This window comes from Cinclus cinclus, chromosome 10 (genome assembly GCF_963662255.1).
Source record: "Cinclus cinclus chromosome 10, bCinCin1.1, whole genome shotgun sequence".
NCBI classification, from domain to species: Eukaryota; Metazoa; Chordata; class Aves; order Passeriformes; family Cinclidae; genus Cinclus; species Cinclus cinclus.
In genome coordinates, this window is record NC_085055.1 from 8,871,677 (window position 1) to 8,899,294 (window position 27,618).

Here is a 27,618-nt window from a genome sequence, read left to right on the forward strand (position 1 = left end):
TCTACGAGTACATATGCACAAGAACTTCAAAAATACTAGGATATGATGCAAGTAGTGAGACACCAACAGAAGAGGAGTTTAATGGTGGACGTTCCCTAGAAAGATCACGAGAGGATGGGAGTTAGACTAGCCCTTGCCCACCCTGGGACGGGGAGCAGGAGGCTGACTGCACCCCTGCACGTGACTGGGTTCTGAACTTCATCTGCAGCGTGGGTGGAAACTGAACACAGGCAGGCGAGTCCACTCCCGGGGTGAGCCACAGGGTCTTTCAATCTGCGTCGAGGGGCCAGGCAGACATCTCTGAATGTAGTTGAAGACCGAGGAGAGGCAGAGCATGGCTTGGAGAAGAGGGAGCCCGCCAGCCTGCTGGGGCTAGCATCTGGTCTCGTAGATCCCACTCCTGCCAATGTACCTCACCCATTTTATCACATCATGGTCACTGTAGTTCAGCTTTGGCTCAAAGACTTTCAGGTAGCGCACCTTCAGCCCAGAGGGTGCAAATGGGACCTATTGAGAGAGGGAAAGGCAACAGAGAGCATGGGAATGGGGGTAAGATGCTCTCCATACACCAATGCCAGAGAACCCCTGGGCAATGCATCTAGAAACAGACATCAAAAGCCATTATTCCCTTCCGCAGTCCCTGCATGCATGGTGCCAGACTCCTGTGGCTCTAAGGGCAATTTTCTTCCATTAGCTTTGCCATCTGGCTGACCTCACCTGTCAGCTTGTCACAGGGGATGCTCAAACCTGTGTAGCTCCCAAGAGGGCCTGACAAAGCTTCTCCAAGGTTTCGTGCATCCTGAAAGACAGACAGGTACTCACCTCAAAGTTCATGGAGATGGGAGGCCGAGCCCACTTCTTCTTGTCATTGGTGGGCAGCAGTTCAATCTCTGCACTGATCTGGGATTCCTTCATTCCAGCCATACGTTTTATCCTATTGGAGAAAAAGTTCGGAAGTGAGAAGGTGCCAGAGTTTATGCTCCCCTTCACTACATAATCTTAGGGCAGATGGGAGCACTAAAAAGATCCTGCCTCCCCAAGGCCTGCCCCTGCAGGCCAGCCTCAACATGCTCACTTACTTCCAGACAATGGCATTCTCACTGGCCTTGTACTTTGCCTTCCCTTTCATGCAGATGACTTGCACTCCACTGGTATTGAGGGGTGTTGGGATCCGGACCTGGAAGGCACAGTCTGGTAAGCAGGGGCAAGGAAATTGAAGCCTGGGCACTCTGGCCAGTCTCAGACAGCCTGTCCTGGACCCCTTGGGCCTTCTCTCTCCCAGCTCATAGCCCAGAGAACATCAGCTATCACAAGGCATCCTAGGCTAGCTCTCCAGTTTCTTAGTTTGAAGTACACGTTTGCAGTTCGGTAACACACAGAAGTCAGTAAGGAACAGGGCAGAGATGTCTGTGCTGCAGGAATTCTGGCTAATGTTGGGGAGATGAGCTCAGGAAGGATGTCAGGCATTGCAACAGGCTCTGGACAGTCCAGCCTTGCAGCAGTAAGCCTTCTTAGATGGGGACTAAGCTGCAAAGAGCCATCCCTAGCCTGTGTTAGACAACTCACAGACTGCTGCCTGTCTGACATACCATCACATCATGCAGACAGAAGAACATTAAATTTTCACAGTGGCTGAGAAATTAAGTGAACAGTTGCTGCAGGGATGGAATGAGACCCCTGCCAAAGCAGCTGTGCAAATGAAAAGAGCTTCCACTTCCCTCATCTACAGCAGCTCCTTCCCTCATCTACAGCAGCATCACACATTTAAGAGATACTCAGTTCACTTTTTTTACCCCTGTTCAAGTTTGGAGACTCATCTGTGAGGACTCCACTGCACCAGACATAAACTAGAGGCATAATTTCCAGGCACAAGATACCACAGTTTTTTTTTTTTCTCTTACCTCTATCTTCTGGGCCAGCAAGGAAGGTTTGAAATTTGATTTGATCACCACCTTCACTTCCAGCTTGGTCCGGCCCACCTCCCGCACCAGTGGGATCACACGGAAGGGAAGGATAATGTCTTTTGTGGTTCGGTATCTGCAGGGATGGAAGCTACAGTGAACTCTGAGGAGGAGTTAACTCCCTTACACCTCAAACTCTATCACCCTCCTAAAGAGATAGTCTCTGAATACAGCAAACAGCTTAGAAACATCAGCCAGAAAGTCAACATCCCAGAAGGAAACAGCAGTTAAAATCTGGGCTGCTGTAGGGCAGCAATGGTTTCTTGCATCTCAAGTTTTATATCTGGTTCCTTCCAAGTCTTGTTCAAGGACACCAGTGTTAAACACTAAAAACAACAGATATGGCAAGCTCAAAAGCAAGAAAATCCACATCCAACACTATGGTTGTGGCAAAGAAAACTAAACGCAGCTGGGCTTCCACATTTGTAACAGATGGATTTGTGGGATATCCTACAGATTCCACTCTGAAAAGGTGGTGGTAAGTGTGTATTTCTTAAGTGCTCAAGGGCTACAAGTCTGCCTGGGAGCAGCAACACTACCATAGCATCAAGCAGATGCCAACACCAGCCTGTTCACCCCCCACCCACAGTACCTCATGAGCTCAAATTCTCCATCTGGTGGAATGAAGCTGATGCTCCTCTCAGAATCAAACTTGCTGAGCCTCACACACTGGTGGAAAGTGCAGTCATCAATGGCAATTGACTGTTTGCCGCTAAAAACACAAAACACAGTTAGAAAAGCACAAGCTGCAGCTCTGGTATCTTGGTGCAGTCAAAATCTGTCCAGGCACAAACTACTCTACAGAGCATGTTGCCATCGCAGGTGTCCAGGAAATGGGGAGGCAGGGAGAGATTTAGGGAACAGCAGCCTCTTGGCTCAGACTTTACTTGTTTCACTACCACAAAAATCATATTTCAGGAAGCTTGTTTGAAAGAATTTTTTTCCCTCCTCTCCCCAAAGAGGAGAGAAGAAGAGCACCTTTCTGTCATAGCCAGCAACACAATGCTTGGGTCTGCCTGCCAGCAGCACTCAGTACTGCACAGGCAACTCTACCAGCCCAAGTCTTCTCACAGCACAGTTCAAAGGAGAGAAAACACTTTCCTGTCCACAAAGCTATCCCACTGCCACACAGCCAGAAAATGCCAGGTTCAGAGTCTTCCTGTTCAGAATTCTCTTCACAGCTGTTCAGTTCCACACTGCCAGCAGGTGGTTTGATTCTGAACCAAATCCCCAAAAACACAATATTTTGACATACAAGTCTGTAACTCTTCTGAAAATCTGAAGAGCTACCCCCTGTCCATGTAGGTGCACCAGCCTAACCTGCCAGCACTGAATTTGTGCCAGGTACAAATTCCTCAGAATACAGGTCCTAGGCCAGCCAAAACCCTCAGCTACTGAGAGGGACCAGAAGGCAGGAGCAACAGAAGAGGAAGCAGTGTAGAGAAGGTGCAGCAGTGTATCACTATGGTATCTAGGCTGCCTCAACTACTGGAAGCAACAGGATAACCATGCCAATATGTCAAGACAGTGTGAACTATAGCAGATTTAGCTGTCCTAAGAACCACCACTATGTACACAAAGGGGAAGCAGACTGACCCCAGGCTGACTGGCTGTCTAGTTACACAACCACCAGTGGTGTGGTTTGTGCTTCAAAAGGAGGAGTTAGTGTTTGCTAATCTGTTGCCCAGATGACAACCAACGTTAGCCAACTAATTTCTATTTCTTTGGAAAACAGCTGGGAAAGCCCTCTGCCTAGGACTGCTCCAGGTCTCAGGCAGCATTACTCAGGGCTGGCCTTGCCACAAGATAGATCCCAAAAAGCTACTGACAGCAGCTGTCCCTTTTGGTCACCTCATAACTAAATGCTTCTGGAGAGTAACATCTCCAAACTGGAGATGCCCACTGGATAATCACAGCTAGCAAGAACTACCTACCAAGAATCCCTGTTCATCTTACTTCTGTAACTCAAAAAAAAAAAGCATATTTACTGGCAAAGGCAGTTGGCACAGGAGCTTTGGGACAGTGTACTGACTCTTCAAGGCCTGTGCAGTTGATACTTTCACTAGAGTAAATTCTCACTGGGCCCATAAGCCATCTCAGGCTCATCCATTTTACTAGCTCAATTCAGGTACAGGAAAGATGACTTAAAGGTGACAGTGAAGCAATAGCTCTTGGCTTGGTTCTGACAGAAAAGGCAAATAGCAGCTCAGCTCCATTTATAGGAACCACCATGGAAAGTGTCTGAGATCCCAGTTACATGCACAAGTCACACAAAGCAAGAGACAGGGGGAGAGCAGAGTGCACACAAAGCTGAAGCAGATTATCTACCTTCCCAATTCACTGGGGGTCAGCAAAAAAACAACAACAACAACAACAACCAAAAAAAAAAAAAAAAAAAAAAACAGGAAAAAAAAAAAAACAACCAAGAGAAATACAGATGAGTTGCAAATGGTTAGTGAGAGGAAAGTGGCAGTCCTGTTGCTTTTATCTCTTCACCCCAAGCAGGAAAGCTGGAGAAGGCATTAAGAGCTGTTTTCAGCTTCAATGGTACTGACTGAGGTGCAGCTGCGAGGGAGGGTAGCTGGGCTCGGAAAGGATGTGCCTCCTACTCCCACAGCCACTGTAATCAGCAGGAGGGTCTTCCCCAGTCTTTGTTCTACTTTGTAGGAACAGCCCAGGTAAAGCAGGCAAAGGGATTCTTTCACTATTTCTTGGGAACACTGCTACTGCTTTTATGATTAAGAGTCTCTGAACTGAGCAAAACTGCTAGAGATACAGATTCTAGGAAAATCCATCTGGGGGAAGTGTTTCCAGGTGCAAGAACTCTATGCTTAAAACTATGTTTAAATCTTAATACTTAGAGCTGTAGAGCAGCCCTCTGAATTGAGGCCCTCAGGCTGGTACCTTGCGTGACAACTGATCTACCCAAAGTTAGCAGTACCATCTGGAGGGAAGAAAAAACCCCAGCATTTTGTCTGTCATATCAGAAAAGCTATTAAAGGCTGCCCTCTCATAAGACTCCCTGATGGCAAGTGGTCCCCAGGTCCAAACCTCTTACCTTTTCCCCGTTTCATCCGCAGTCCCTTTGCCCTGTTTTTCAATGACAATCTTGTCATTCATGCCAAACTTGCACTCTGGCATTCCACTCAGATAACTCTTCATCACCACTCTGCCTGAGACATGGGCACTCAAAACCTGACCTGGTTAGAGGAGATCACAGTTCAGGACACTTACAAAAGTCACTACTCATAAACCCTGAGCAGGAGAAGCATGCCAGCTCAACACCTCCTACTTACCCTGTGGGGACATTAAGAGATTCACACTCTCCAGCACATCAAGAAAGAGTTCATTACGACGGTATTTGATTCCTTCACGTCTCCATCCAATCTGTCCAGTCACCTGGCTAGTGATCTGGGACTGCTCTTCCTTGGTCTGAAGAGAAGAAATGACATCTTAAACATAAATAAATTCCTCTAAATAAATTCAAAGACTAAGAAACTTGCTCTGAATCTAAGAGCAAATACTTGCCATTTATCACACATAAATATTTTTGTCACTTAAACATGGATGCCGTCACACCTCACATCATTTGGTAATTCCCTTGCCAGAACATCAAATTCTATGCCTAATCAAGAATTTGCCATAGCAACACCAGGGAACATTGTTTTGTTTGGTTAGCAAGTCCATTAGGCTGCCTCTTAGTGCAGGGAGGCACAGGCTCCACCAATGGCATTCAAATCATGTCTCAGACTGTCACATCAATCCACATGGAGCAGAGAAGTTTAACATGGATTGATGTAGCAGTTCACACCCTTATCCAACATGAAACCCCAGGGCCACAAGAGAGCTAATTCCCAAGGCCTGTTTCCTCAAAAACTGCAGTGCAACACTAACCCAAATTGCATCTAACAGTACCCAGGCTCTCAGCCTCCAAAAAGCACCAGGGGTTGTGTTGAGAGGCACAGAGAGGTTTCCTACCTGATGCTAGAGGTGGGGTCCAGGCACACGGAGAGAGTCAAGAAGTAGGTATATAGTAGCAAGTGCAGTGTAGACAGGGTTAACAGGCAAGCAGGTCAATAGCAAGAGAAGGGAGGAAGGGAAAAAAAGAGGCAGATTAGGCTTAAGGCTACCTGAGGACAGGAAAAAAGCAGGTCAGCTCTTTGTTAATTAGGCAGCTAATTAGCACAAACAAGATGAGGGGTTTTGACCTTTAGCTCCCTGCAGGAAACCCAGCATTCCAAGAAGTGAAATGAATTTTCAGACTTGGCCCATTATTGACAATCCAAACGCAAGGTGGAGCAGAGGGAGACACAGGCAAAATACTGTTCCCAATAATGTTTCAATACAGAGCAGGCTCATGCTGGTGTTCCTAATGTAAATCCTTGATGTCTACCATGTCACAGATACCCAGACTATGGGAAATACCAAGCACTTTGGGTCCTGTATTACGTGGTATCCTTGTTAATTCTGCTCTTCCACCACTATAACTGCACAAGACACAAGTGGGCTCTCCCACAGCAACCTTGCAGTAGGCCCACAGGGTGGCAGTACATGATCTCAGCTTCACACATGCTCTTGCCACAGACATGGTCAGTTCCTCAGCAAGCACAGACACTGTCATGTCATCTAAGAGACAGAGTTTTACATTCCCCTGAGAACTGCCTAGGTAAGTGCTCAATATAGTACACAAAGTACCTCTCTTGTCTGTCCCCCCCCCCCAAAAAAAAAAACCACTGCCTTGTTCAATGCTTTGTTCAGGCTTTGAAGAAACATGTAGATTTAATACCCAGTGCTCTGTCTTTCAAAGGGACATTGATCATGTGATGACATTCTCATCTCCTGCAACAGCACCAGTACCCTGACCCTACATTTACTCTAAAGTGACTGGATGGACTTGGAAGCAGCTGCTGAAGCTGAGTCCACCCAGCAGCATGAACATTCCCTAAGGGAGGCACTGAAGGCACCTGGTCCTGGAGCTGGACAAATAAAACAGCTAAAACAAGAATATCCACCTTGCCAGCATGTTGACTTGGTTAAAGAGCCAGCTACCAGCACCTTTCCTGGGACCTTCCAGCTGGTGGTGGCCCTCTTACTCACTTTATAAAGTAACACCAGCATTTTAGCACTAAAGAATATATATGGTTTGGGGAAACACTGTAACTAAGAGTTGACCAACTCACATATCCAGAAATCACTTGGAAGGGAAGAAAATTACAGTGTACATCTAGTTAATGAAGTCTGGACAAATGCAGATAGCATCTTAAGAGTGTGAACAGTATATGAAGCACAGCTACCTCAAGCTGTAAGAGCACGGTTGGAGGAAGGTATTCAAGCCAATGGCTCCACCAGTTCTGCCCCAGGATATCAGCACAGCCTGCAGTCCTGCCATCTGAGTAGCCGGCTACTTCAAGTGCAGGGACTAGAAGTAAAACTATGTTGCATACCAATACATTTTAAAACCTGTGTGGCACATCACTTCATTCCCAGATCACAGAGCTATTTCCTTGGCAAGCAGTGCAACAGTTTCAGATATGCTTTCAAAGAGAATAAAGCAGATCTTGCAATTTCAAGATCACCTGTCCTGAAAAAAACATTGTAGACATACAGGGAAGGCATTCAGAGCACAGCAACTCAGTATACCTCAAATCTTTCACTGAGAACAAAGTCAAAAAGCAGAGTTTGGAAAGTCTGTCATAAGTGGATTTTGCTCCTGAAATTCCTCAATACACAAGCTCAATGAAAGCATCATGAGGAACTAAGCAAAGATAGGGAACACATATGATAGAGCATTCAGATCTAGATTTTGGTCCTGGGTACCTGTATGAACTGGCTCTAAGTCAATGAGGAGCTGAAGGCTAGAAGTACCAGAGTAGAGAGCAGACAAGGAAACATGGCAGGTACTGCTTCAACTGGTACCCTTGCCATTCTGTGCCTGCAATGGATTACTTCTGGTTTTTGACCTGGGCTGTGCAAAATTCTAATACTGAGCAGAAGAACTGCTTACTTGTGTAAAGCTTAAAGCCAAACTCTTCTTGGTAAAGAAAGGACTACATCTGCTGCTGAATTAAGCATGATACTGTGACAGGTTTGCACACGAACAGCACAAGAGTTTGTTAAAACCAACAAAAGCAAAAAAAAAAACAAATGGGGGAAGGAAGTGAGGGTGGTTAGTTTTGAGTTTTTCTAGGAACAGGAGCTGATTCAGCTATCTTCAGTGCTGACTGCCCAAACTGTTAGACTACGGAAGGCCAGAGATTTACACTGGGACTCGTGATGGGGCCTGAGACCGGATGCACTCACATCTGGCCATGTTGCAAAACAGTTTGCTGTTCTAGCGGGAAGTATGTTGCTCAGGGGCAGCTTCTCTCTCACCTCCTCTTGAAATGTCTTGCTACTAGATTAAAAGTTTAAAAAGGAATTCTGGGGAAATCAGTGCTGATTAAGTGAGTTGAAACAGAGACCCCAGAGACTGACCTCTGCCAACCTAAACAAGAACAGTCTCCACGCAGGCTCTTGTTTAGCCCTTTGCTTCTGTTTGTACCTGAGGCTGAAGCATTACTCTGCCACAGACTGACTCACTACAGACTCCCAGCTTTTTTTTCCTGACTCGTTGCTATGCAGGGGAGAGGCCTAACTTTTAGGCTAAGTCCTGACTTGTACAGCTGTCAAGGACAGCTGGACAAGGTTGACAATATTCCTTGGGGATATGAGAAATGGACTATGAGTTTTCTTTGAATTCAGAGGTTAAGCATGACCATATGAGACAAGAAGCCTAGTTTTGAGGGTTGTACCTGGAGTAGGATTAGAACTAGTTTAAACACATTCCCCAAACCAGTCCAACTAACCATCTTTTCCCCAACAAGTTCTTTATCTTCTAACTCCATGTAAACTTTGTTGCAAGGGTTAATACTATGCTAAAAGCACAGAAGTGATTCTCATCTCTAACCTAAGAAAACAGGCTGTACTGACACTGACCTGCTGTTACAGGCAGAGACAGAGCAACGTGAGCTTCCTAACTTAACAGCAAGATACTCAAGGCTGAAGAATACTTCATTATAAGGCAGGCATGAAATCCTGACAGCTCTGGTGGATAACAGACCTGCTCAGTGAGATTCACATGCAAAAGAGCTACTTCTGGTTCAGCAGGTAAACTTGTTTATCCTCTCAGAAGCTGACACAGAGCAGAGCCTGAAGCCAGCAATCATATTTACATGCAAGGAACTGACATTATCCTAGCTCTGGGCTCTTCCTCCTGCATCTTATCAGGGAACATGAGGTAACACAGTGCAAGGACACCTAGAAAAAAGTGCCACTGAGATACACCTCTGCCAGGGTGCTCTCAATCTATTCAGGCACTTCCTTTCCATAAAGGCCAAATGGTGAGACAGTAATTAAGACCCTACTCTCTTGAACGGGCTTAGCAAAAATTAACCAGCAGAGCAGTGCTGTACCCCAAATTCCTCTTATTACCTGACTCTTGATGCCTTGCTGAGTGATGAAAGTCTTCAGGGCCCCTGTTTCAGAGTTCTGAGGATAGCCAAAGTCCAGGATTTCTGCAGAAGGGTAAAAGGTTAGTTCAGAGCTACAAGGTACAAACACATCAACTAGGCTAACTGTTCCTACAGGGAGAGAGGCACTAACTGCACAGATACTGCTTACACATTGCATTTCTGGGCAAGTTGCTGTAGCATTCCTTACCAAGAGAAAATAATCATTCTTGCTACACTGAGCTCCCAAAGCAATACTTTGGAGACAAGGAGTGATGGAAAGCTGTGCAAGTGATGAATTTGCCAGTTTTTAAACACAACCACACCTCAGGACTAAACATCAATTAACCTAGCCATCTGCACAGGGCACACTGAGGAGCTTTTTCCAAAAACATCCAAGGGAAGATAGAGTTTAAACAACAGCATAGTGATTTTTAATTTGCAGCTGGCTTTTTTAAGTTCTGTTCTTATGAAGATGCAATAAAACTCAAAACAACAGCTGAGTAGTGGCACTGCAGGATGAGTGTAGGAGCAAAACAGATGTTTACTACACAAAGTGCACAGTACGCACCTACTCCCCTTAAAGAGGAAGGAAACAATCCACAAGAGATTTAGAGGGGAAAGAAGACCACTGTCATGATACTGAGCAACATCATACTGGGAGATTTGATCTCACTGTGCCTGCAAGGAGACAGCAGTGACTGACCAAAGCAAAGAACAGGCAGTCTCTTGGTCTGCCCTGAGAGAACAGGGAAAACATCAGTCACTGTGACCCTTGGCTAAGAATCCCAGGACACACACGTGTAGTGCCTTGTCTAGAAAACAAACTGAAATATAACTAACACAAAGTGCTCATGATATGTGGAACAGGGGCAGCTCAAGGGCAACCTCCATAAGCAGGCTGATATCACAAGCAGCTGAAGGGACATTATTATTAATCTGTGGTGAAATTTGGAGCTCTATCAGTGGAGGAAGTAGGGCTGGGACAGAGCACATTGGGTTTTATTGATTTCCTTCTGTTCAGAATTGAGCCCAAAAAGCAACTTACTAGGGGCACTTAATTAAAGCCTGGGGCGACTGCTTCCATACACTGCTAGAGCCACCTGGGCACCAGCTGGCTTTAGAGGTGCTACTGACAGTCCTGTTGATGTACCTTGGCGTAAGGAAAGTCTGACACCTACACAGGATCCCCTCAGAAGCTGAGCTCCAGTACCAGCTGTCTCAGTTGTGCAAGTGCACAGCTCCCAGCATTTCAGGAAAGGGAATCAGCATGAGGCTGTGGGCTTGAGGTACCATTCACATTTGCAGTACAGGTGGCATCAGAAAGCCAAACAAGTAATTCTGAGCTCTGCACACATTTTAAAAATACTTCAAGGATTATTACTACATCATACTAAGGATTTCAGAATGACCAAGTGCAATAGGCCGCAGTATATAAGGGAAACATCTCACCATCCAGCAGCTCATAGATCAGCACAAAGTTGTTCTTTATGTTCTCCTCACTGATCTTCCCGAAGTAGGCAGTCATCACGTCACACATCTTGTAAAGAAACTCGAATACCATGGCAGCATTGACATTCTGCTTGGTGACAGCAGCCAGCCAGATGTTGGAGCGTTTGACATGGAAGAAACTTGTGCGGGCGATGTTGGTGACAGGCGAGCGCACCTGCTGCCGTGCGTGGATGACATTGACGCGGAAGGCGTCCACAGCATTGCGCCTACGAAAGCAGCACCAAAGACAAGTCAGCACAGCAAATGTGGAACCAGCTGGCTGCACAGTCCTGCTTATGCCATTATGCTCAGACACTGAGCTACACACACCAAGCTTACCTAGGGAGGGTGCCTGGGGATTCCTCTAAGAGGGACAAGTGAAGGCTCTGAGCAGAGTTAAACACTAAATTCTGCACAAGTTCAAGGAGAGTGCTACTGGTCTCTAAGGAGCTTTGGACTACAGTGTAACTGTAGTCAGAAGGAGAAGCAAACCTCCATCTGGAGTAAGATGGCAAAGAAACTTTCCCTTCAGTTAATTTTGACAGCACTCCCAACTGATTGTCATAGCTGGAAACAAACACATTAGCAATGTATGGCTCAGAGTCCAATTTTGACCAATCACCTAATTATTGCCTATTCTGCATGTCCAAGCCTTCACACTCTTGCCCCAGAGCAAGTTGTAGTCTTCCAAGATACGTGTCAACAGCAGTTGCTCCCAGACATACAACCAATGAAATAACAGCAAAATTTTTCTGGGCCACCCAAGAGATGTCAGTGCCCAGGTATACTCCAGAAGGGAGCCTTAGTTCTCAGATCCAACTCACCTCCATACCTCATACACCTTGGAGGGCAGGCACAAAGCACCAGGAGGATTAGGATCACTGCTGGCCTTTCAGTTACACATCACCTCAAGACTGCTCTGCTTCAGAACAGGTGTCTTGCATCCAGACTCAAGAATCCCCACAGTGCAACATGTACTGCATGGTCCAGGACCATTTACAGTCAAGGGTTCTGCCCAGTGCTGAAAAAGTGCTGTGCAAGCTGCCCATAGGTGCTGCCCTCTTTGATCCAAACTGTCTATACACTAGCAACAGGGGAAAAAACCCTTCTTGTTACACAAGGATTCCAAGTGACATTCTGGATGCCAGCTCTTGCACACACTCCTTATCCTGTAACTACAAGTCAGAATAAACTTCCCAAATTAAGTCCATCAATCCTGAGAATACAGGAAGGAAGCCCAAGTGCTTTATATGACAAGATCAAAACTTAAAGCAACAGTCTACACACAAAGCCAAGAGTCATTTAGTTGTGCTTTATTACTAATACTCTCAGACACTCCGTAGAACAGGGGGTCTGAGTGCAGCATCAAGGCCATGGTACTGATTATGCAGAAACATGTTTGAGAGCAGACAGTAATATCATCCTTGCAAGCAAGGATAAGGCAGACAAATGCTTGTAAGCACTGAGGGTTGTCAACAATCCAACACACAGTTCCAAGTTAGAAAACAAAGGATATTCAAAGGAACATATGCTACCACAGCAGGTGTTTGCTCCTTGAAGGTCTGGGGACATATGCAGAAGTTTCATCAGTAAACATGCTCCCCCATAAGCAAAATTCTGGCTTTTGAATACTTCTCAGGTTTTAATGCTCCAGAGAGTTTGCAGGTTGGAGTTAAATTAATATTTCACTTCTACTTTTGTTTTTCCATAAGAAAGTAATTTAATCTACTATAAAATAACAATACCTAAAAGCCCAAATCCTCCCCTCCAGGAAGCTTTGCAAGGAAAGTTCAGTTTGTTCTAGAGCATTAGCCCTCCCGGCCTCAAGTTCTTACCCACCAAAAGTAGCACCAGAACCAGTCACCAGACTGGTGCACACTAGAGGAGAAGCCTCAGGTCATGGAGGCTTTGCTAGCACACCAGGTGCCCACTGTGCAGTGCCAGTTGTGGCCTACCACGCGTCTCTTACCTATTGCTACAGCAGCCAATGAGATGGGATGGACAGAAATGGCGCCAGCGGAGAAAGGAGGAGTGACAGCAACAAGAGAAAGGGTTAGAAACACACACACAAGGCACAATGAATCCAAAGAGATAAGAAGAGACCAAACAGCACCCCCTCCCCCTGCTCCTTGGCACAAAAAGCCAAAGTGGTATTGGGTGGACAGTAACAAGCTACAGCAGCAATGAAGCCCTCACAAGGTACAACACTGACATGCCATGATAAGGCAGTCAGAATGGACAGATTTGTGTTTGGCTGAACTTTAGGGCTAAATGGGCATTTAGTCCAGGTGAATTGCACCTGTATCACAACAGTGATACCCAGTCTGCTCTGCTAATATAGGTAAGCCTCAATCAGAGGCATCACCTGGGGATTGCAGAGTATTGGGTATCTTCTTCCCAGTCTGCCTCAGGACAGGGCTACAAGTTTGGGTGGGAATTTCTATTTCTAAGACAGTACTTCTCATTTGAAGGTGTTTGAGTCGATGCTTTCTGGTTTGGTCCAGCCAACAGGAAATACAGCAAGTTTGATACAGCTGGAGCACATTTGGAGAGATAGGGCACATCCTGCAGATTCAGATTCACTGCTCTATCCAGCTTGCACTTTTTCCTTAGGGATCAAAGCCACGAAGCTGATGTGATGTATTAGAAGCTCAGAAAACAAACAACTATTGCATTTAAAGTGCATGCAGTTTTTAATGTAAGCTGCTCAGGTTTCAAATAGCTTAAGTTTAATTACACAGCTGCATTCTGAAATGCAGGTAGGTTCCCCAACAACTAAGTCACTGAAAGACAAGGCACTTGAAAAATACAGCAGAACCCTCCATGGTATCCTGAATTATATGCATGGTGTTTAGCCTTTTATTTTTTTTAATAAGGCTGCTTATACATGCAGCTAGCTGCTGTATGGACAGAAGCGCTACATGCACCAAAGCCATTCTAAGTTGCAAGCAAAGAAAGTTCAAGTTTTGTGGTAATTCTGCCTTTGAAAAAGGCAAAAGCATATCCTCAGTTTGTCACTTTGGTCCTTACATCCGAGCTAGCATGTGCTTTTTAAGGCCCTTAAACTGTGCAAGGGGAGGTGTTCTCTTAACCACAGATGACCTTTAATATCTCCCAGCTCAGAAACTGAGGCTCCAGAATGCCAAAGGCAATGGCCAACACTAAGGAGTCTTATGGGTCAAGCACTCATGAAGACAGGGAGCAGTTATTCTCATTCCCTATTCAACTACCTCCCAACAAGTATGGTGGGTTCAGCACTTCAGAACTACTGCTTAGGAACTAAGAACTGTATAGTATGCTAGAAGTCTAACATTCAGCTGTTTGGTTAGAGACAGAATTCCTACAGAGTTGAGTATAAGCTACAGTATCATGGCTATTCCCTTTCTTACCTCCCACTGATGGTTAGGATATTAAAAACTTTAAGTAGACCTGGCCTTAATGCTCATGTCCACACTAGGAAATGAAAAGACTCTCAGTTTCTTGATTACACCACAAAATGACACATAGTCACTTTATAACAACTTCTTCTCTAAGGCTACATGTTTAAAAAACATCCAAACCAGCACTGAAGGCCTGTTGAGGTGAAATCCAGCACCTTGGGGACCAAGTTCAGTTAACAGCCAACACCAGCTCCACCCAAGTCTCAAGACTGACACTTTCACAAGAACTGAATGGATGATTTCACTGAAAGGAACACCAACTCCTCAAGTCCTAGAGAAAACACTGGAATATTTTGGCACTCTGCCAAATGAAAAAGTTAAGAAAGGTCAGGCAGGAAATCCCATTTTCTAGTTTTGCCTGGCCAGCCTGCAGGAAGTATTTTATCACGTACTGAACATAAGGCACTCACTCTGTAAGAGAAATGGGCCAAGATAAAAAAAAGCAACATAAGATCATATCAAAAATACCTACTTTGCTCTCCAGTTTCCATCTCCACAGCCATAATGCCATTTAAATCAAAAGGTCTTCTTGAATAAACACGAGTTTGAGAGCAATCTTGTATGTGTTTCAAGTTTGCAAACCACAAAATAATATTTTTGCCAGAAACTGCAGTGAAAGTGTCCCTAGCCCCCACCTGAAATATTCTCCAAAGTTTTCCATAATCCAGACTGGCTTGGGTCAGTCATTGTGATGCCAGCTTTATAAAGTCAGTCCTGTCATATGAATTGTTCTGAAGAGCTTCAGCTAACAAGTACTGAAGATTGATGAGAGTTTGTATAGAAGAAAAGAGGCAAAACATCATAACCACTGGCTTTCTGCTTGAGAAATACAATGCTTCCTTGGCTCAGCTGCATGTGGAAGTCCTGGAATAACTCAGTCAACCTTAGAACAGCTACTTCACCTTAACTGACCTAGAACAAGCCAAGAGACTTAAAAGCTCGTAGGTGAAGCCTCATTACAGACACTGTATTGACTATTCCCTCAATGAAACAGTACAAGCCTTGACTAGCTACTAGCTCTACCTCAACTTTTAACCTCCATTAGACAATCCACAACCAGAAGGGAGATACTCTTCAGACCAGAGCGGTCTGAAGGCAGACTGGCTTGACAGTTTTTTGTAATTTATGGCAACAAGTTATTTCACAGCACATCCTACCACTAGTCATTGTGGAGACCTGGTACAAACTACTTTTTCCTAAATTGGCCTGAAGGCTCTCTCTCACTGAACTTTGAAATTAGCACTTACCACAGCTTTGCCTCCATTAGCTCTGTCTTAACTCTGCCAACTTAATTACAAACTTACACCTAACGCCTGATGCTAATGAAAGTCCCACTAGAAAGAGTAGTGTTGTGCACAAAACCCTTAAATTTAAGGTTTTCAGCCCAAGCAGCACCACCACTTACAGTCCCCTACAGCACTATCCTCTGCCTACAAGACAACATATTGTTAGTAAGATACCTTCTGGAAACTAGCAGCCTAAGGGTTGCACAGATCCAGTCTAAGTGAGCATCATAACACTTGGGGGAAGTGCAACAAGACACCTACAATCTACTGAAGGTTTTCGAGGCTTCCCACAACTTCAGTTACCCAATGAATGTAAGCTTTTCACACAAGGCTGCCAAACAAAGCTGGGGGACAGAAAGCCAGCTGTAGTACAGCCATGGCTGCTATGAGACTGCTTGCAGATAAAACTTTCCAGTATCACAGTCTCCTGCATGCCTGTACTTGATGTTAGACATCAGCGCCTGAAACTAATCCAGAGCCCTGGCTATAGTGTGTGGCAGACAGTTCTCACATTACTGCTTCTGTGAAGTTTTAGAGATTACAGTGAGGTAGGCTCCCACAGTGGCAGTCCATGCTGCTGAAGCATTTGGAATAATGGCCAGATGCCCACCATCCAAAAAGAAAGTCCCAGGTTTGGCTGCAGAACATCCTTTACCATAGGTGACCAGGGCTTAAACTTCTTTTTTCTAAGCTAAGCCTAGAGCAGCAAGTTGAGTTGCAGTCTTACATGCATGCACAGCTAATGCAGAACAAAGCAGCTCTGGGTTGTTTACTGCACCAAAATGAGACAAAAATGCAAAAACTGGGGATGCAACAGAAGCACTTACCCGATGTCATCCCGGTAGACACGAGAGATTAAAACCTCTCCCTTGTGATTATAAATGAACAAGCCTCCGATCATGATGGAACTTCAGTCTTCACTTCCCATGTTGCTTAACACCTGAAGCAAGAAAGAGCATATATAAGTAGACTGAAACAATTAGTAACCAAGACTAAAGCTTAAAATTGACACTGAAATAGAAGCTGTCTTATTTCTCATTCCAAAACTCAGCATGGACAGATTGAGCCTCAAGGACAAGTACACAAAATATGTCTTGACTGTGAGAAAAAACACAGGCCTGGAACTACAAGCAAATCAAAGACCCCTTACTTCTACTATAAAATGTCTATCTCCTTAATGACTGAGATACAAATCAGGCACAATTTCTAAGTCTTTTTACATGCAGTTCACACAAATGTCTGACATGTCACTAAGCCTATCACCACATGACTGGGGGTTCCTAGCAGTAAGTACATCTGTTTATTACCAGTTTTACATAGTTTTTACACATCTGTGTAAGAGCCTTTGCTAATCCCTAGCAGCCATATCTAGTCACACTTCAGAATTCAAATTGAGAGCCATTTGACCACAAAGTACCACTAGAGTGGTCACAATCATGACCCACTGGAACTAGGAGAGAGTCGCTCAGAAGTTACCCCCAACTGCTAATTTTCTTCAAAGGAAGATTGCTTTGGAGAGAGCTACAAAGCTCTCTCCAAAGACATTAGATATTACTGATAGGGTAGACATTAGTGATGCAGAAGACTTTTAAAAATACATAGCTACTTCATCAGATCCCATTCCTGAAGTCATATGCATTCCTATTCACTTAGATCAAATCATAATACCCACAAGCAGCAACTGCTTGGTTGGCTTAGTCCCAAGAAAACTGCAATTGTGACAGGGCAGGCTTTGGGGTGATCACACAGGAACTGCTTAGCCTGGGCACTGCAGAGCATTAGATAACAACAATGTCCATGCTGCTCTGTGGGTGGGTGAGCCTACACCCACTAGTCTGGGCTGGGTGAAAAGGATAGGGAGAGGCCAACCTAGAGACAGATGTTGACAGTGAACTGATATGTGTCTGCTCAGGAACACTGCAATGACAAAGTTAAAGTGACCCAGCCTTGCACCACCTCAAAGGTCAGGGAAAAAAAAAAGAGAATACAAAAACAATACACACATCAGAGGGGCTAAAGGACTTCTGGATTACCAAGAGTAATGTATCCACTAGAAGTCACACCCAATAAACTACAGTAGCTGCCCATCTGAAGGAAGTACTGCAGATGTGAGTTCTGTGCTAAAACGAGGCTTACAGTGCAGCCACTACTTTTAATTTCATCAAGACAAAAAAGAAACTTTAAATTTCCTAAGACTTTACACCAACATTTTTAGCTACATCTACTGAGTCCTCAAAGAATAACATTACTCATACTTCTTTGCTACAGGTCTTCAGCTTCCAGATGGATGCTTCTGCTTATTAAAAGGGGGGAAAAGAGCCCAAAAGTCAGTTAAGTTAAAATAGAAAGAGACAAGCAATATTCCCACAGCACAGTAGTGACCTTTCTGGCTTTTATTCCCCCATTCTGCTGGTCAAGTATCTCTGGATACTAACAGGCTTTCTTCTGCCACTTGTCAGTGGCTTCCTGTGGCACTGTCACTAACATGTTTTCATGTCTGGGACTCTAATTAGCACAGAACAGCTTGTCAAATAAGTTTTTCTTCCATTCCCAACCATAACACATTATAACTTCGGGATACAAGTATTTAATTTACTTCTAAGTCTCTGTAACCAAACCTATTAAGACACAGGCAGCTTCATTATTCCCATGTAGTTAGAGTAGGAAAAGCCTTTTGTGGCTGCTCACTGTTTCATGACCAAGGCTACAAACTGTAGGGGCAGCAACGTCAGCATCCCCACAGCAGAAGACAATCCCACTGGTCAACCAAACAAACCCTATTTCTCACACTTGGCTGTACCACAGACTCACAACTACTTACACAAAGCACACACAGCCCCACAGGCAAGAAAAGGCCATGGAGAGGTAACGTGCAGGGCTGAAACCCAAAACATGGAGAACTGAACACAGCTGCCCAGCAAGACGGGCAGATGCTGAAACATTTGCAAGGTTATTCACACAGGCCAAACAACAAAAAAAATGAGAAACATTAGGACAGTGAATTCAACTTGTTGCCCACTCTACAAAATTCTTTTCTATTTACTAGTTTTTTTTCACTCCAGATAAGAAAAAAGCATGCATTTGCAGACTTCTACAGTGTTGGCTTCCACATTCAGATATGGACTATTACAATCAGAGGTGAAGAGCTCCTTCATTCTCTTTAAGACTTGCATTGTATAGAGCAGCTTCCTGGAAGCTTATGCAACTGGTCAAAGCTGGATCATAACAATCCTACATACCCCTTCCAGAAGAATCCTCGAAAGCACATCCTAGTCTTAAAAAAAAAAATAATCTCCCTCTTGGGTTTTAATGCTGCTTAAGTTATTTGTTTCACTATTTTTAGTATAAAGGAAATGTCTGCTTTGATGAAGAACAGGATCAGACACACAGCATATACAAGATAAAGCCTTTTGCCAGCATGACAAGCCAAGCACTTTTTGAAAAAGTCTTTATTTGAATATTTACTGCGTTACTATAAAACATGTAGAAGATTGCTGATCAAGCTTTGCATTAGAAATTAAAAGCCCTTTCCTAGGAAGATCTACAAACTTCAAATGTTGACTGAAATAACAATGCCATGCTTTCTTATATGTTAGAACACATTCTGTAACAGCTTTGCTGAAGTTCCAGACAAAAAAAAAAAATCAGCATTTTAAATTGTATCACAGTGCCAAACAGCAGAGACAACTGCTTTCTCATCTTACCTGTTAGTAAAAGCATGTTTTAGTAAAAGACGGAGAGTAGACAGATCGTAAGTCAAAGGTTTCTAGTCTTCAAAAATTCTTCATCAGTACAATGAAATGCTAGGCTTCTTCCTTATACAAAATACCCCAGGAGATGAGTTCAAGCTTCAGAATGCCCATGCAAAGCTAGCTCCCAGTTCCACCTTCACTGGCATTGGTTTATCATCTTCATTTAAGAGCTGCATTAGTTCATATTGCAGAGTTACAGAAGCTGAAGCCAGAATTGCCTTTGCTACTTCATCCGCACATCTCCTATACGCACGGTTGTACAATTGTGTCCCTTGGATTTACAGTGCCATTTTATAGTCCCATCTGCATATCTTTGGTCTACTTTGATCTACTTTGCCCTTACTACTCTGAACACCCTCATACTTCACACACATCCTGCTACCACGACTACTGACCAGGAGTGCTCTTTTTCCAAATTCTTGTATGGCACAAAATACAAGTATGCAGAGATCTGCCACCAACCAGTTGATGCGTGCTTGCTGTACTACACTGGCAAAACAACTTGATAATGAACTTGCTCAAAGTCAGAAAGGGGCTGGCTCTGTGCTACATGAGGCCATGGTTAACACCTGAACTTGTACTTTTCCCTACTACTACGGATTTGGCCACAGGATCAGGACCATTCTGACAATCTGTTTTATAACTGACCATACATATCTGAGACATGCATGAGCATTATTTCACACATAGCAGCAGAATGCTTCCGTATGAGTTATGATTCTCCTCAGGTCTGAAAGAACCCACAATTCTACAGCTCTAAAAATTAAATCTGAATTCACATTTAAGTACAATTCACCTAATGATTTGTGTCAGACAACTGGTAGAGTTTCCAGGTACCAGCAAAGTCACATGGGCTTAAAACAGTGACTATAAGGAAAGGGTATTAGATGACCTACCCAACTGTACCAGCTATCAATCAGTCCTTTGCAGTAGCTGAAGGACACATGCAGAATAAATCTCTGGCTGTACTCCCATCTAATGCCATCAGAGAACAAGGAGGTCTTAGCTATGCAAGGTATTTAACACAATTAAAAGCAGATGTCCCTTGTCTGCTCAGATTCTGCAGTTCAGCATCTTGAAGAGCTCCAGGCATCACAAGCATAGACAGCACAATGGCATCAACACAACTTACAGCAAGCTCAGTTCGGTTAGGTGCAGGGCTGCTCTGACAGCCTTCACCAAGCTTCCCCATGATGGGAGTTCAGGGAACAGGGACAGTGTTCCAGTCTTTTGTTCAAACCTTGCATTACATCCCTTCAAGACACACTCCCTCTCCAGAATTACTTCCATCAGCTAATGGAAGCGTGTCCACACAGATTGAAACTCAAGAGGTGAAGAAAGTAGCCCAGAGATCTATGAACAGAGAGGAAATCTATACAAAGGGCAGAATGCAAAAGAAAGTTGCTTAAAGCTCAGCAAGAAGAATGGCTCTTCAAGATGACAATGGCTCTCCTTGAAGTGGCTGCAGTGAAAATAAGCCTGCTTTGTTTTGATCCTCCTTTGTGTTTCAAGTTTCACAGATACTCCTTTCAACTATTTCAAGGTTACATTCTAACAAGAATGAGGATTTTAGTGGTACAGTTCAGACATAGCACAATCTTCCACATATTTTCATTTTCTTTACAGATCAGCTGTGGAAGTGAAAGATCCTAGTACTTCAGTGGTTAAGAACTGCAGGGAAGAGGGCTGCAATTAATTTGAGACTGACATTCAGAGACTCACGGCTGCTGGAATCAGACCTCAGAATAAAAACTCCAGCACAGGAGATGGGTTCATCTGCTCCCTGTGTATTAGCAATGTGACTCAGAAAGCATTGCTCAACCAGCTTTCAATGACTCATTCTGCTCCCCTCCAGTCAGCCTTTTCTAGGGAGCTTGCTCTACACTGCTTCTGAGTTTCCTCAGCCTAACATCTCAGTGTCAGACACAGCTTAAGAGCAAAGCCACTTCTTCAACTGTTTACCACCAAGTGCCTGGAAACGAAGATGACTCTAGCTGAAACCTCTGGGTTAATGATCCATCAACTGCATTTTCAGAGCTTTGTAGCTCCACTCCTTCTGTTCCACTAGCTTGAACATATGGCAGCGTGCTCCACACTGGTAGCTACAGCCCTGTTTTCTACTTACAGTATGGATGGATTTATTCTAGTTAAGGTACAGCCATGATCCACATGTATGTTGAATTCACACCAGTTGGTGAGTAATCACCTTAATTTAGGAACAACAGCTCTCTTCCAACACACTCCGCATTCTTCAAGCAGCTACTGGGATAGATGTAAAATCTGAATGCAGCTCCCACAAATACCTAAGGCCAGTAGGCTTCCTACTCTCCTGCCAAGTGCTCACATTCCCATATACTTCCATTTCAACCCATAAACAGAAAAGGAGCATGAAGAACACCACAGACAGGCCACACACTTATATACATGCTTATAAACCAACCAAGAGGCAAGATGACATGGAAATGACTTTTCAGAATGCCTTTTTACTCAAATGAAGATGAGAGCATTAAAATATACCTTTAGAGCAATTGTTGCAAAGTTACAGCATTAAGACAGCCAGTTACAAAAAAAAAAAAAAAGTACACGTATGAAAACAAAGGCCAGGATAAATATATTAATGAATTTCAGTAGTTATATAACAGAAAAGCAGCAGGATTAGCTGGGCCTACAGTGACTGACACGGTAAAATGCACTTTCCTAAGAATCACACATACTTGCCTCAAATCATGTCTCAGTGCTCCCACTGCACAGGGGATGTGCAGTAAGCACCCCTCCCTCTCAAACCACCAGGACATGCTGGGTGAAGCCCCAGAAGTCAGTCTGCAGCAGGTGAGCTGCAGACCATAACCAAGGGAGTCCAGAGAAAGATAAAGATACAATAAAGCACAGAATCTGAAAAACTGCTTTTGTCCACTAATTCTATAATGGAAAATACTCTCTTTATTAGGTCTGATCTAAAAACAGGCGGTTCTCCAAAAGTCAGACTTCATCCTTTCAGTGTGCCACCCACTTGGAATGCATGAGTGAAGTCAGGAGCACAAGCTCAGGCATCAGGATCCTGTTGCTGGACTGTCAGTCACACATACTGTGGGATGTAACAAGTGGCTGGACTGGAAGCTACCTAGTGAGATGAGGCACTAAACCTGCATTAATCAAGTGGAGATACAGCAGCTCCCTCCTGCAACATGTGAGAACCCAGCCTTTCTCTTCCATTTCCTCTTCAGCAATTCTGACTTATAATAGCTGTAGAAAAATTAACAGCATGCAGCATGAAGCTGTCTTAGACTAAACAAAGCACACATAAGGAATCAACTAACCAGCACAGTATGTTCCCTCTGCAGCTGTTTATCTACAGCAACTCTTTCAGCACCACCACAGCACACAGCACCAATGCTGTAGTTTCTGTTCAGTGCAGCCTTCCATGGTCATTCTAATTGAGAAACCACAGCATCACACCAGCAATGAGACACAACTGCAGCATCAGTCACCTGTTCATTAGGGTACAAAAGACTAAGCTAAATTGTAGCCTAAATCCCAGATACACAGATATTCAAATGAGTGATTTTCTCCAATACCTTAGTCCCATAACCTGAGGTATTTCACATGACACCACACACACCATTAACCCTTCCCTGCACCAGCAGAGACAGTGGTAGCTTCAACCTACACCATAAACTTTGGAATACAGTTCTCTGCCTTTTGTAACTGCGTTTACACAAGTAAAAACAAACAAACAAGCTGATTGCTCAGATTTGTTGCTTAGGAAAAACAGTGAATTTTTAGTCATTTTTCTTCAGTGGTTAAAGGAATATGGCTGCAGTAACTCCAGTTTCACATGCAAGGCAAGAAGTACTTGCTCTAGCTCCAAAAGAGTTAGCAACTGTCTGAAAGAAATGTGTCACTAGCAATGTAATGTACCTACAGCCTAATGGTACCAGAGTCACCATATATTTTGGGTGTATATTGGTATTTCTGCCACAGGAAAGCACAAATCCACTTCTTTGTATCCTTTCATGCCTTTAGCTTCTGTAAGTCCAGTGTAAGCAGAAGCTGAGGAACTCTTGAGCCAGGCCCATTTGCTCTCATGGCATTTGCTCAGCAAATCCTCTGTGTCCTCTCTTCAGAGATGCAGTGATGACACAGCAGCTCAAGAATAACTGCTCAGGAGCAATGTGCAGCAGGCTGCCCTAACAACATGACTACAGTTCCACATTATCACCCCACCTGTGCCAGGATTTGATGAACACCAGTAGCATCACTAGTGAGCATCTGTCTACTCATTGCAGGAGGCAACTTTGGGACCGGCTGTATTTTCCCAAGGCAGCTTTGTGGGTGATATTTTACCACAGAGGTATCTGTCCAGAAAAGAATCTGGCACTACAGGTGGGGAAAATAAGCCTTCAACCAGCCATTGACTGAGGCTGGATGAAAATATGTCAGGGCTGCTGCTCACCTGCAGAGTCCTTTTGGCCACAGTCCCACTGTGAGAAATGCCATGAGCTTCATCAAGTTTCCTATACCATCCAGCACAGGGTACAAATAAACACAAGTTGATCAGTAGCGAGCCCAAGACTCAGCTACTTGGACTTTGTCACTCCCATTAAGGGGCTGGAAGTTCCTACAGCACAGACATCACTTAGTTTGACTGCAAACAGGAATGCTGATTTCTGTACTCTACAGAACACATCCAGGAAACAGCAATCACAAGTCAGTTAATAAGCTGGTGAAAAGCAACCAACCCCTTTAACAGTCTATTAAAAGACAGTTTGGGTTCTGACTTAACAGTAAGTAAGACTTCTGTGCATTAATGAGCTTATCTAACTAAGCAGTTCAAGGTACATTAGCTGCTGAGTTCTCATCCAGGAAGAAATCAGGAGAGGCACTGAAGGAAAATGACCAACTGCAGCCTTTTCTGCATTCCAGAAATCAGTATGATCTATGAGTAGTTAAAGTAAGAGGGGGATTAGTCAGGCTGCTCTGGCAAACTGAAGTTGTTGGGAAAACCCATCCTCTCAGCTCGAACTATCAACCCCGAAGACTTGAGGCTCAAAACAATGCCATCACCCCACCAGCTAATCTGAGCACCTAAGCTTTGCTTAGAGAGCTGCATTAGCCACTTTACAGGACGCCATGGGCTGCACTTGGTTTTAAACAAGAGTAGCTGCAATCACCTCATCCCGGGGAAGACAGGCTTCCTAATTTACTTAAGGGGCATACCCTGAGCTAAAGAGCTCCTGAGATAAATCCATCAGTTTCAGAGAAACTGTTCCTATTTTAAACACAATCCCATAAATCCCCATAACCAGTGGGCAGGAAGAGAAGCACGTTCTCTTACCAGGCTCTCCTCCTACAGCCCACTTCTGCGTGCCATACTGCACGCAGCCAGCCTGAAGAGTAACAAACAAGAGATAAATACTGACACAGGGGAACACAAGAAGCTCCCCTGCTCTGGTAAAACATCACAAGTACAGCATTTAACACACCTCTCCAACATACTCTGAGCCCAACCTGATGTGAACAGCCCCAATGCCTTTTTCTACTTCTACCCATTCTACCAAAGCAATTCTAAAGTCAGTTTGAACTACTTGCTTTTACTCTTGAGCTAGAAACCTAAACAGTGATTTGCTTCCTATGCATCTTCTAACAGAAGAGGTTAGAGGCACAGAGTGCAGACCATTAATGGTGTAGGTGCCCTGATGTGCCAGCTTTTCTCTCACTACTCTTACTGGAGAGCAGATAACTGCATTTCACATTCTGTGCCTCTGACCGCAAGCTTTTAGCTGAGCTGCCACCCTACTGCCAAGATCAAAATAATCCATGACTTGCCAGTAACTTTTGACTCAGTAGGTCATTCACTAAAGGAGAGAAGCAGACTGCCTCACAAACCAATTATTTTTTGGCAGCACCACAGGCCATCCTCCAGTTGGCCCCAGGAACAGCCTTTAAATACTCTAATGGTCTTCAGTAAAATAAGTTTAGAAAACCAGTGCAAGACATTATGCTGCAAAAGACAGTCTTGGCTTTGCCTTTTTTTGATGCAGGGATGAGGCAAGAAAAGTTTAACTAGGAAGTTTCCTTATAAAGCCTGTTTTGTTTAGTGACTGTTCCTGTTCCACAAAAAAAAGGCAATAGTATCAAACAAGAATGCATGTCCAGTCCCTCCCCTGTGTTTCAAAGAACTCAAGATGTAACCCTTCACCCTCAAGATTCAATTCTCCAAAAGCCAGGACTTGCTCTTTTGGGAGGAGGAAGCAGCTAGCCATGATACCCTTCAAAGACACCCCAATGCTCTCCCTGGAACATGGCCACTCTGCAGACCAAAGAACACCAGGTGTCTTTGTCACTAGATGTCAGTAACATGGCATTTCCGACAGGAGTGATGCCTCCCTTCTGACAGGAAAAATATGGAAGTAGACAATTTGGCAGCCTCTCTTCAGATTTGAGACTGTCCCTCCAAGCAAAACACACAGGGACACACAGAGATTTTACTAAAGGAAATAAACAGTAGCTACAGCTCTGACAGCATTCAAGTAAATGTTGCCCAACCAAACACCATATGAACCCATATACAGTTAGAAGCCTGCAATACCGAGACTTCCAAGCCATAGAAGCCATCCAGACTCACCTATCTGGGCAAGTTCCAGGCTCAGATTTTGGCAGCCTGAGGCTAAAACTTGATAGCAGCTTTGTCATACTAAAGCAAGCAGAGAACAGATCATGGATTCACACAGCTTATGTAGAGAACATTAGATCAAAAGCAAGTCACTTCCCAGTAGGGAGAGAAGTCAACTGCACTGGGTGATAAAACACAGGCTGTGCTTCCTGCAGTTTTACTGAATCCAAAAACCTAGTCCTGGGAAGAATGGATGTGGAAATGCATCCAGAAGAGCCGCTGGATAGGAGCATGCTTTAAGCCTCAGAATAAGTACTTGGGCATCAGCAGCGCTGCGTTCTGCCTCAGCAGGTTTTCCAGGGAGGAAGCAGAGTGCAAGCCATGACCCAGCTAATCACGTTTGGATCAGTAGTACAGGCAAATAATTTTCGGTAAAGTTCCAGCCCGATCCGACTGGAAAAAAAACCTTTGCTCAGGCTGACCTGACGCATCGGTGCCGGCCTTCCCGTGCCATACACAGCTCAACCCTGTCCCCACCCTCCCCGGTGCAGCACCGCAGGGCTGCCACACAGGTAGCCAGAGAGCTAATTAACTGCTGTTAATAACCCCCTGAGCCACAAGCAATGTACGAACGAATGGTGGGGTCGCCCAGCACCCCCTCAGAGGAAACTGAGGAAAAGCCCTCCCGGGCGGCCCCGCTTCTCTCCCTCCCTACCGGTTCCGGGGGCACTCTCGCGTCCCTCCCAAGGGCAGCCGGCGGGACATCTCGCCCTGCGGCCGCCTCCCCGCCCTTAGGCCTGCAGACCCCAACCCCCAACCAGCGCCCAGAGAACCGCCACCAGCAGCAGCTCGGCCACCGCCCGGGCGCGGCCGCACAGCGAATGCGACCGCAGGAAACCGCTCGGAAGAGGGACGGAAGCCGCGCAGCCCGGCGGGGAGCAGAGCACGACCCGACGCGCCTCACCTGCCGCCGCCGCCGCCGCTCACCACCCCGCGCCCAAGATGGCGGCGCCGCCCCCCCCTCACCCCGCACCCCCCCCGCGCACTGCAGAGACGCCGCGCGCGAGCCCCGCCCTCGGCCCGCCACTGCGCATGCGCTTCCGCTGGTGGCGGGGGGGGGGTGTGTGTGTGTGCACAGTGGGGTGGGAAGTACGCTTCCGCGCATGGCATAGTGGGAGTTGTAGTCGGTGGCGAAGTAAGGACAGCATGGCAGCTGCGCTCTGCGAGCGGCTGGGCCGGGGGTGTGCCCGGGAAGGAGGCCGCGCTCGCCCTTCATAGTCCTGAGGTTGCCGCGCCCTTCCAGAGAGCTGCTAGCTTCCGCTGGCCTCGCGCCCAGGTATCCCCGCTCCCCACCTCGCAGTGCTGCGCCAAGGGCCAGTGCCCGCGGTCGGACTCGTCCCTGGTCCTCCCCGCCGTGTTGTTGCTTGGAACGAGGATCCAGGGAACCCCGAGAACCCCCCGCCCAGGCCGTGCTCCGGCGAGACTCAGCCTGCAGCCGCCCTCGGCATCCCGGTTAAAGACAGCTGGCACAGGGTGCCCTCATCCTGATGGGCTCTCGCTTTAGAGCAAAAGGCAGGAGGATGGAGGA

General features: G+C 45.3%; 1 protein-coding gene across 3 annotated transcripts; it reads right to left on the bottom strand.

The window, feature by feature from the left end:
• Positions 1-55: 55 nt before the first annotated feature.
• AP2M1 (adaptor related protein complex 2 subunit mu 1) lies at positions 56-27,033 on the bottom strand. Of its 3 annotated transcripts, XM_062499372.1 has the most exons (12): positions 26,995-27,033; positions 16,493-16,605; positions 10,901-11,166; positions 9,432-9,514; positions 5,940-5,945; positions 5,258-5,393; positions 5,020-5,161; positions 2,554-2,673; positions 1,902-2,037; positions 1,080-1,177; positions 823-934; positions 56-507 (listed from the first exon to the last, which is right to left on the bottom strand). In XM_062499372.1, exons 2-12 carry the CDS (start codon positions 16,564-16,566, stop codon positions 373-375), a joined length of 1,308 nt encoding a protein of 435 aa, XP_062355356.1. In that variant the 5' UTR covers positions 16,567-16,605; positions 26,995-27,033; the 3' UTR covers positions 56-372. The 3 variants fall into 3 exon arrangements, with proteins under 3 accessions (XP_062355356.1, XP_062355354.1, XP_062355355.1); XM_062499370.1 differs by lacking the exon at positions 5,940-5,945 and having other exon boundaries at positions 26,995-27,032; XM_062499371.1 differs by lacking the exons at positions 5,940-5,945; positions 26,995-27,033 and adding an exon at positions 26,043-26,119.
• Between the last annotated feature and the right edge of the window lie 585 nt (positions 27,034-27,618).

Bases quoted from the DNA above. Each gene is read 5' to 3' on its own strand.
- AP2M1 (XM_062499372.1), bottom strand. From the start codon at position 16,566: ATGATCGGAGGCTTGTTCATTTATAATCACAAGGGAGAGGTTTTAATC. The intron at 11,167-16,492 runs GTAAGTGCTTCT...CTGCTTTCGTAG, and splicing joins GTCTACCGGGATGACATCGG to GCGCAATGCTGTGGACGCCT. The intron at 5,162-5,257 runs GTAAGTAGGAGG...TCCTCTAACCAG, and splicing joins TCTCTTAATGTCCCCACAGG to GTCAGGTTTTGAGTGCCCAT.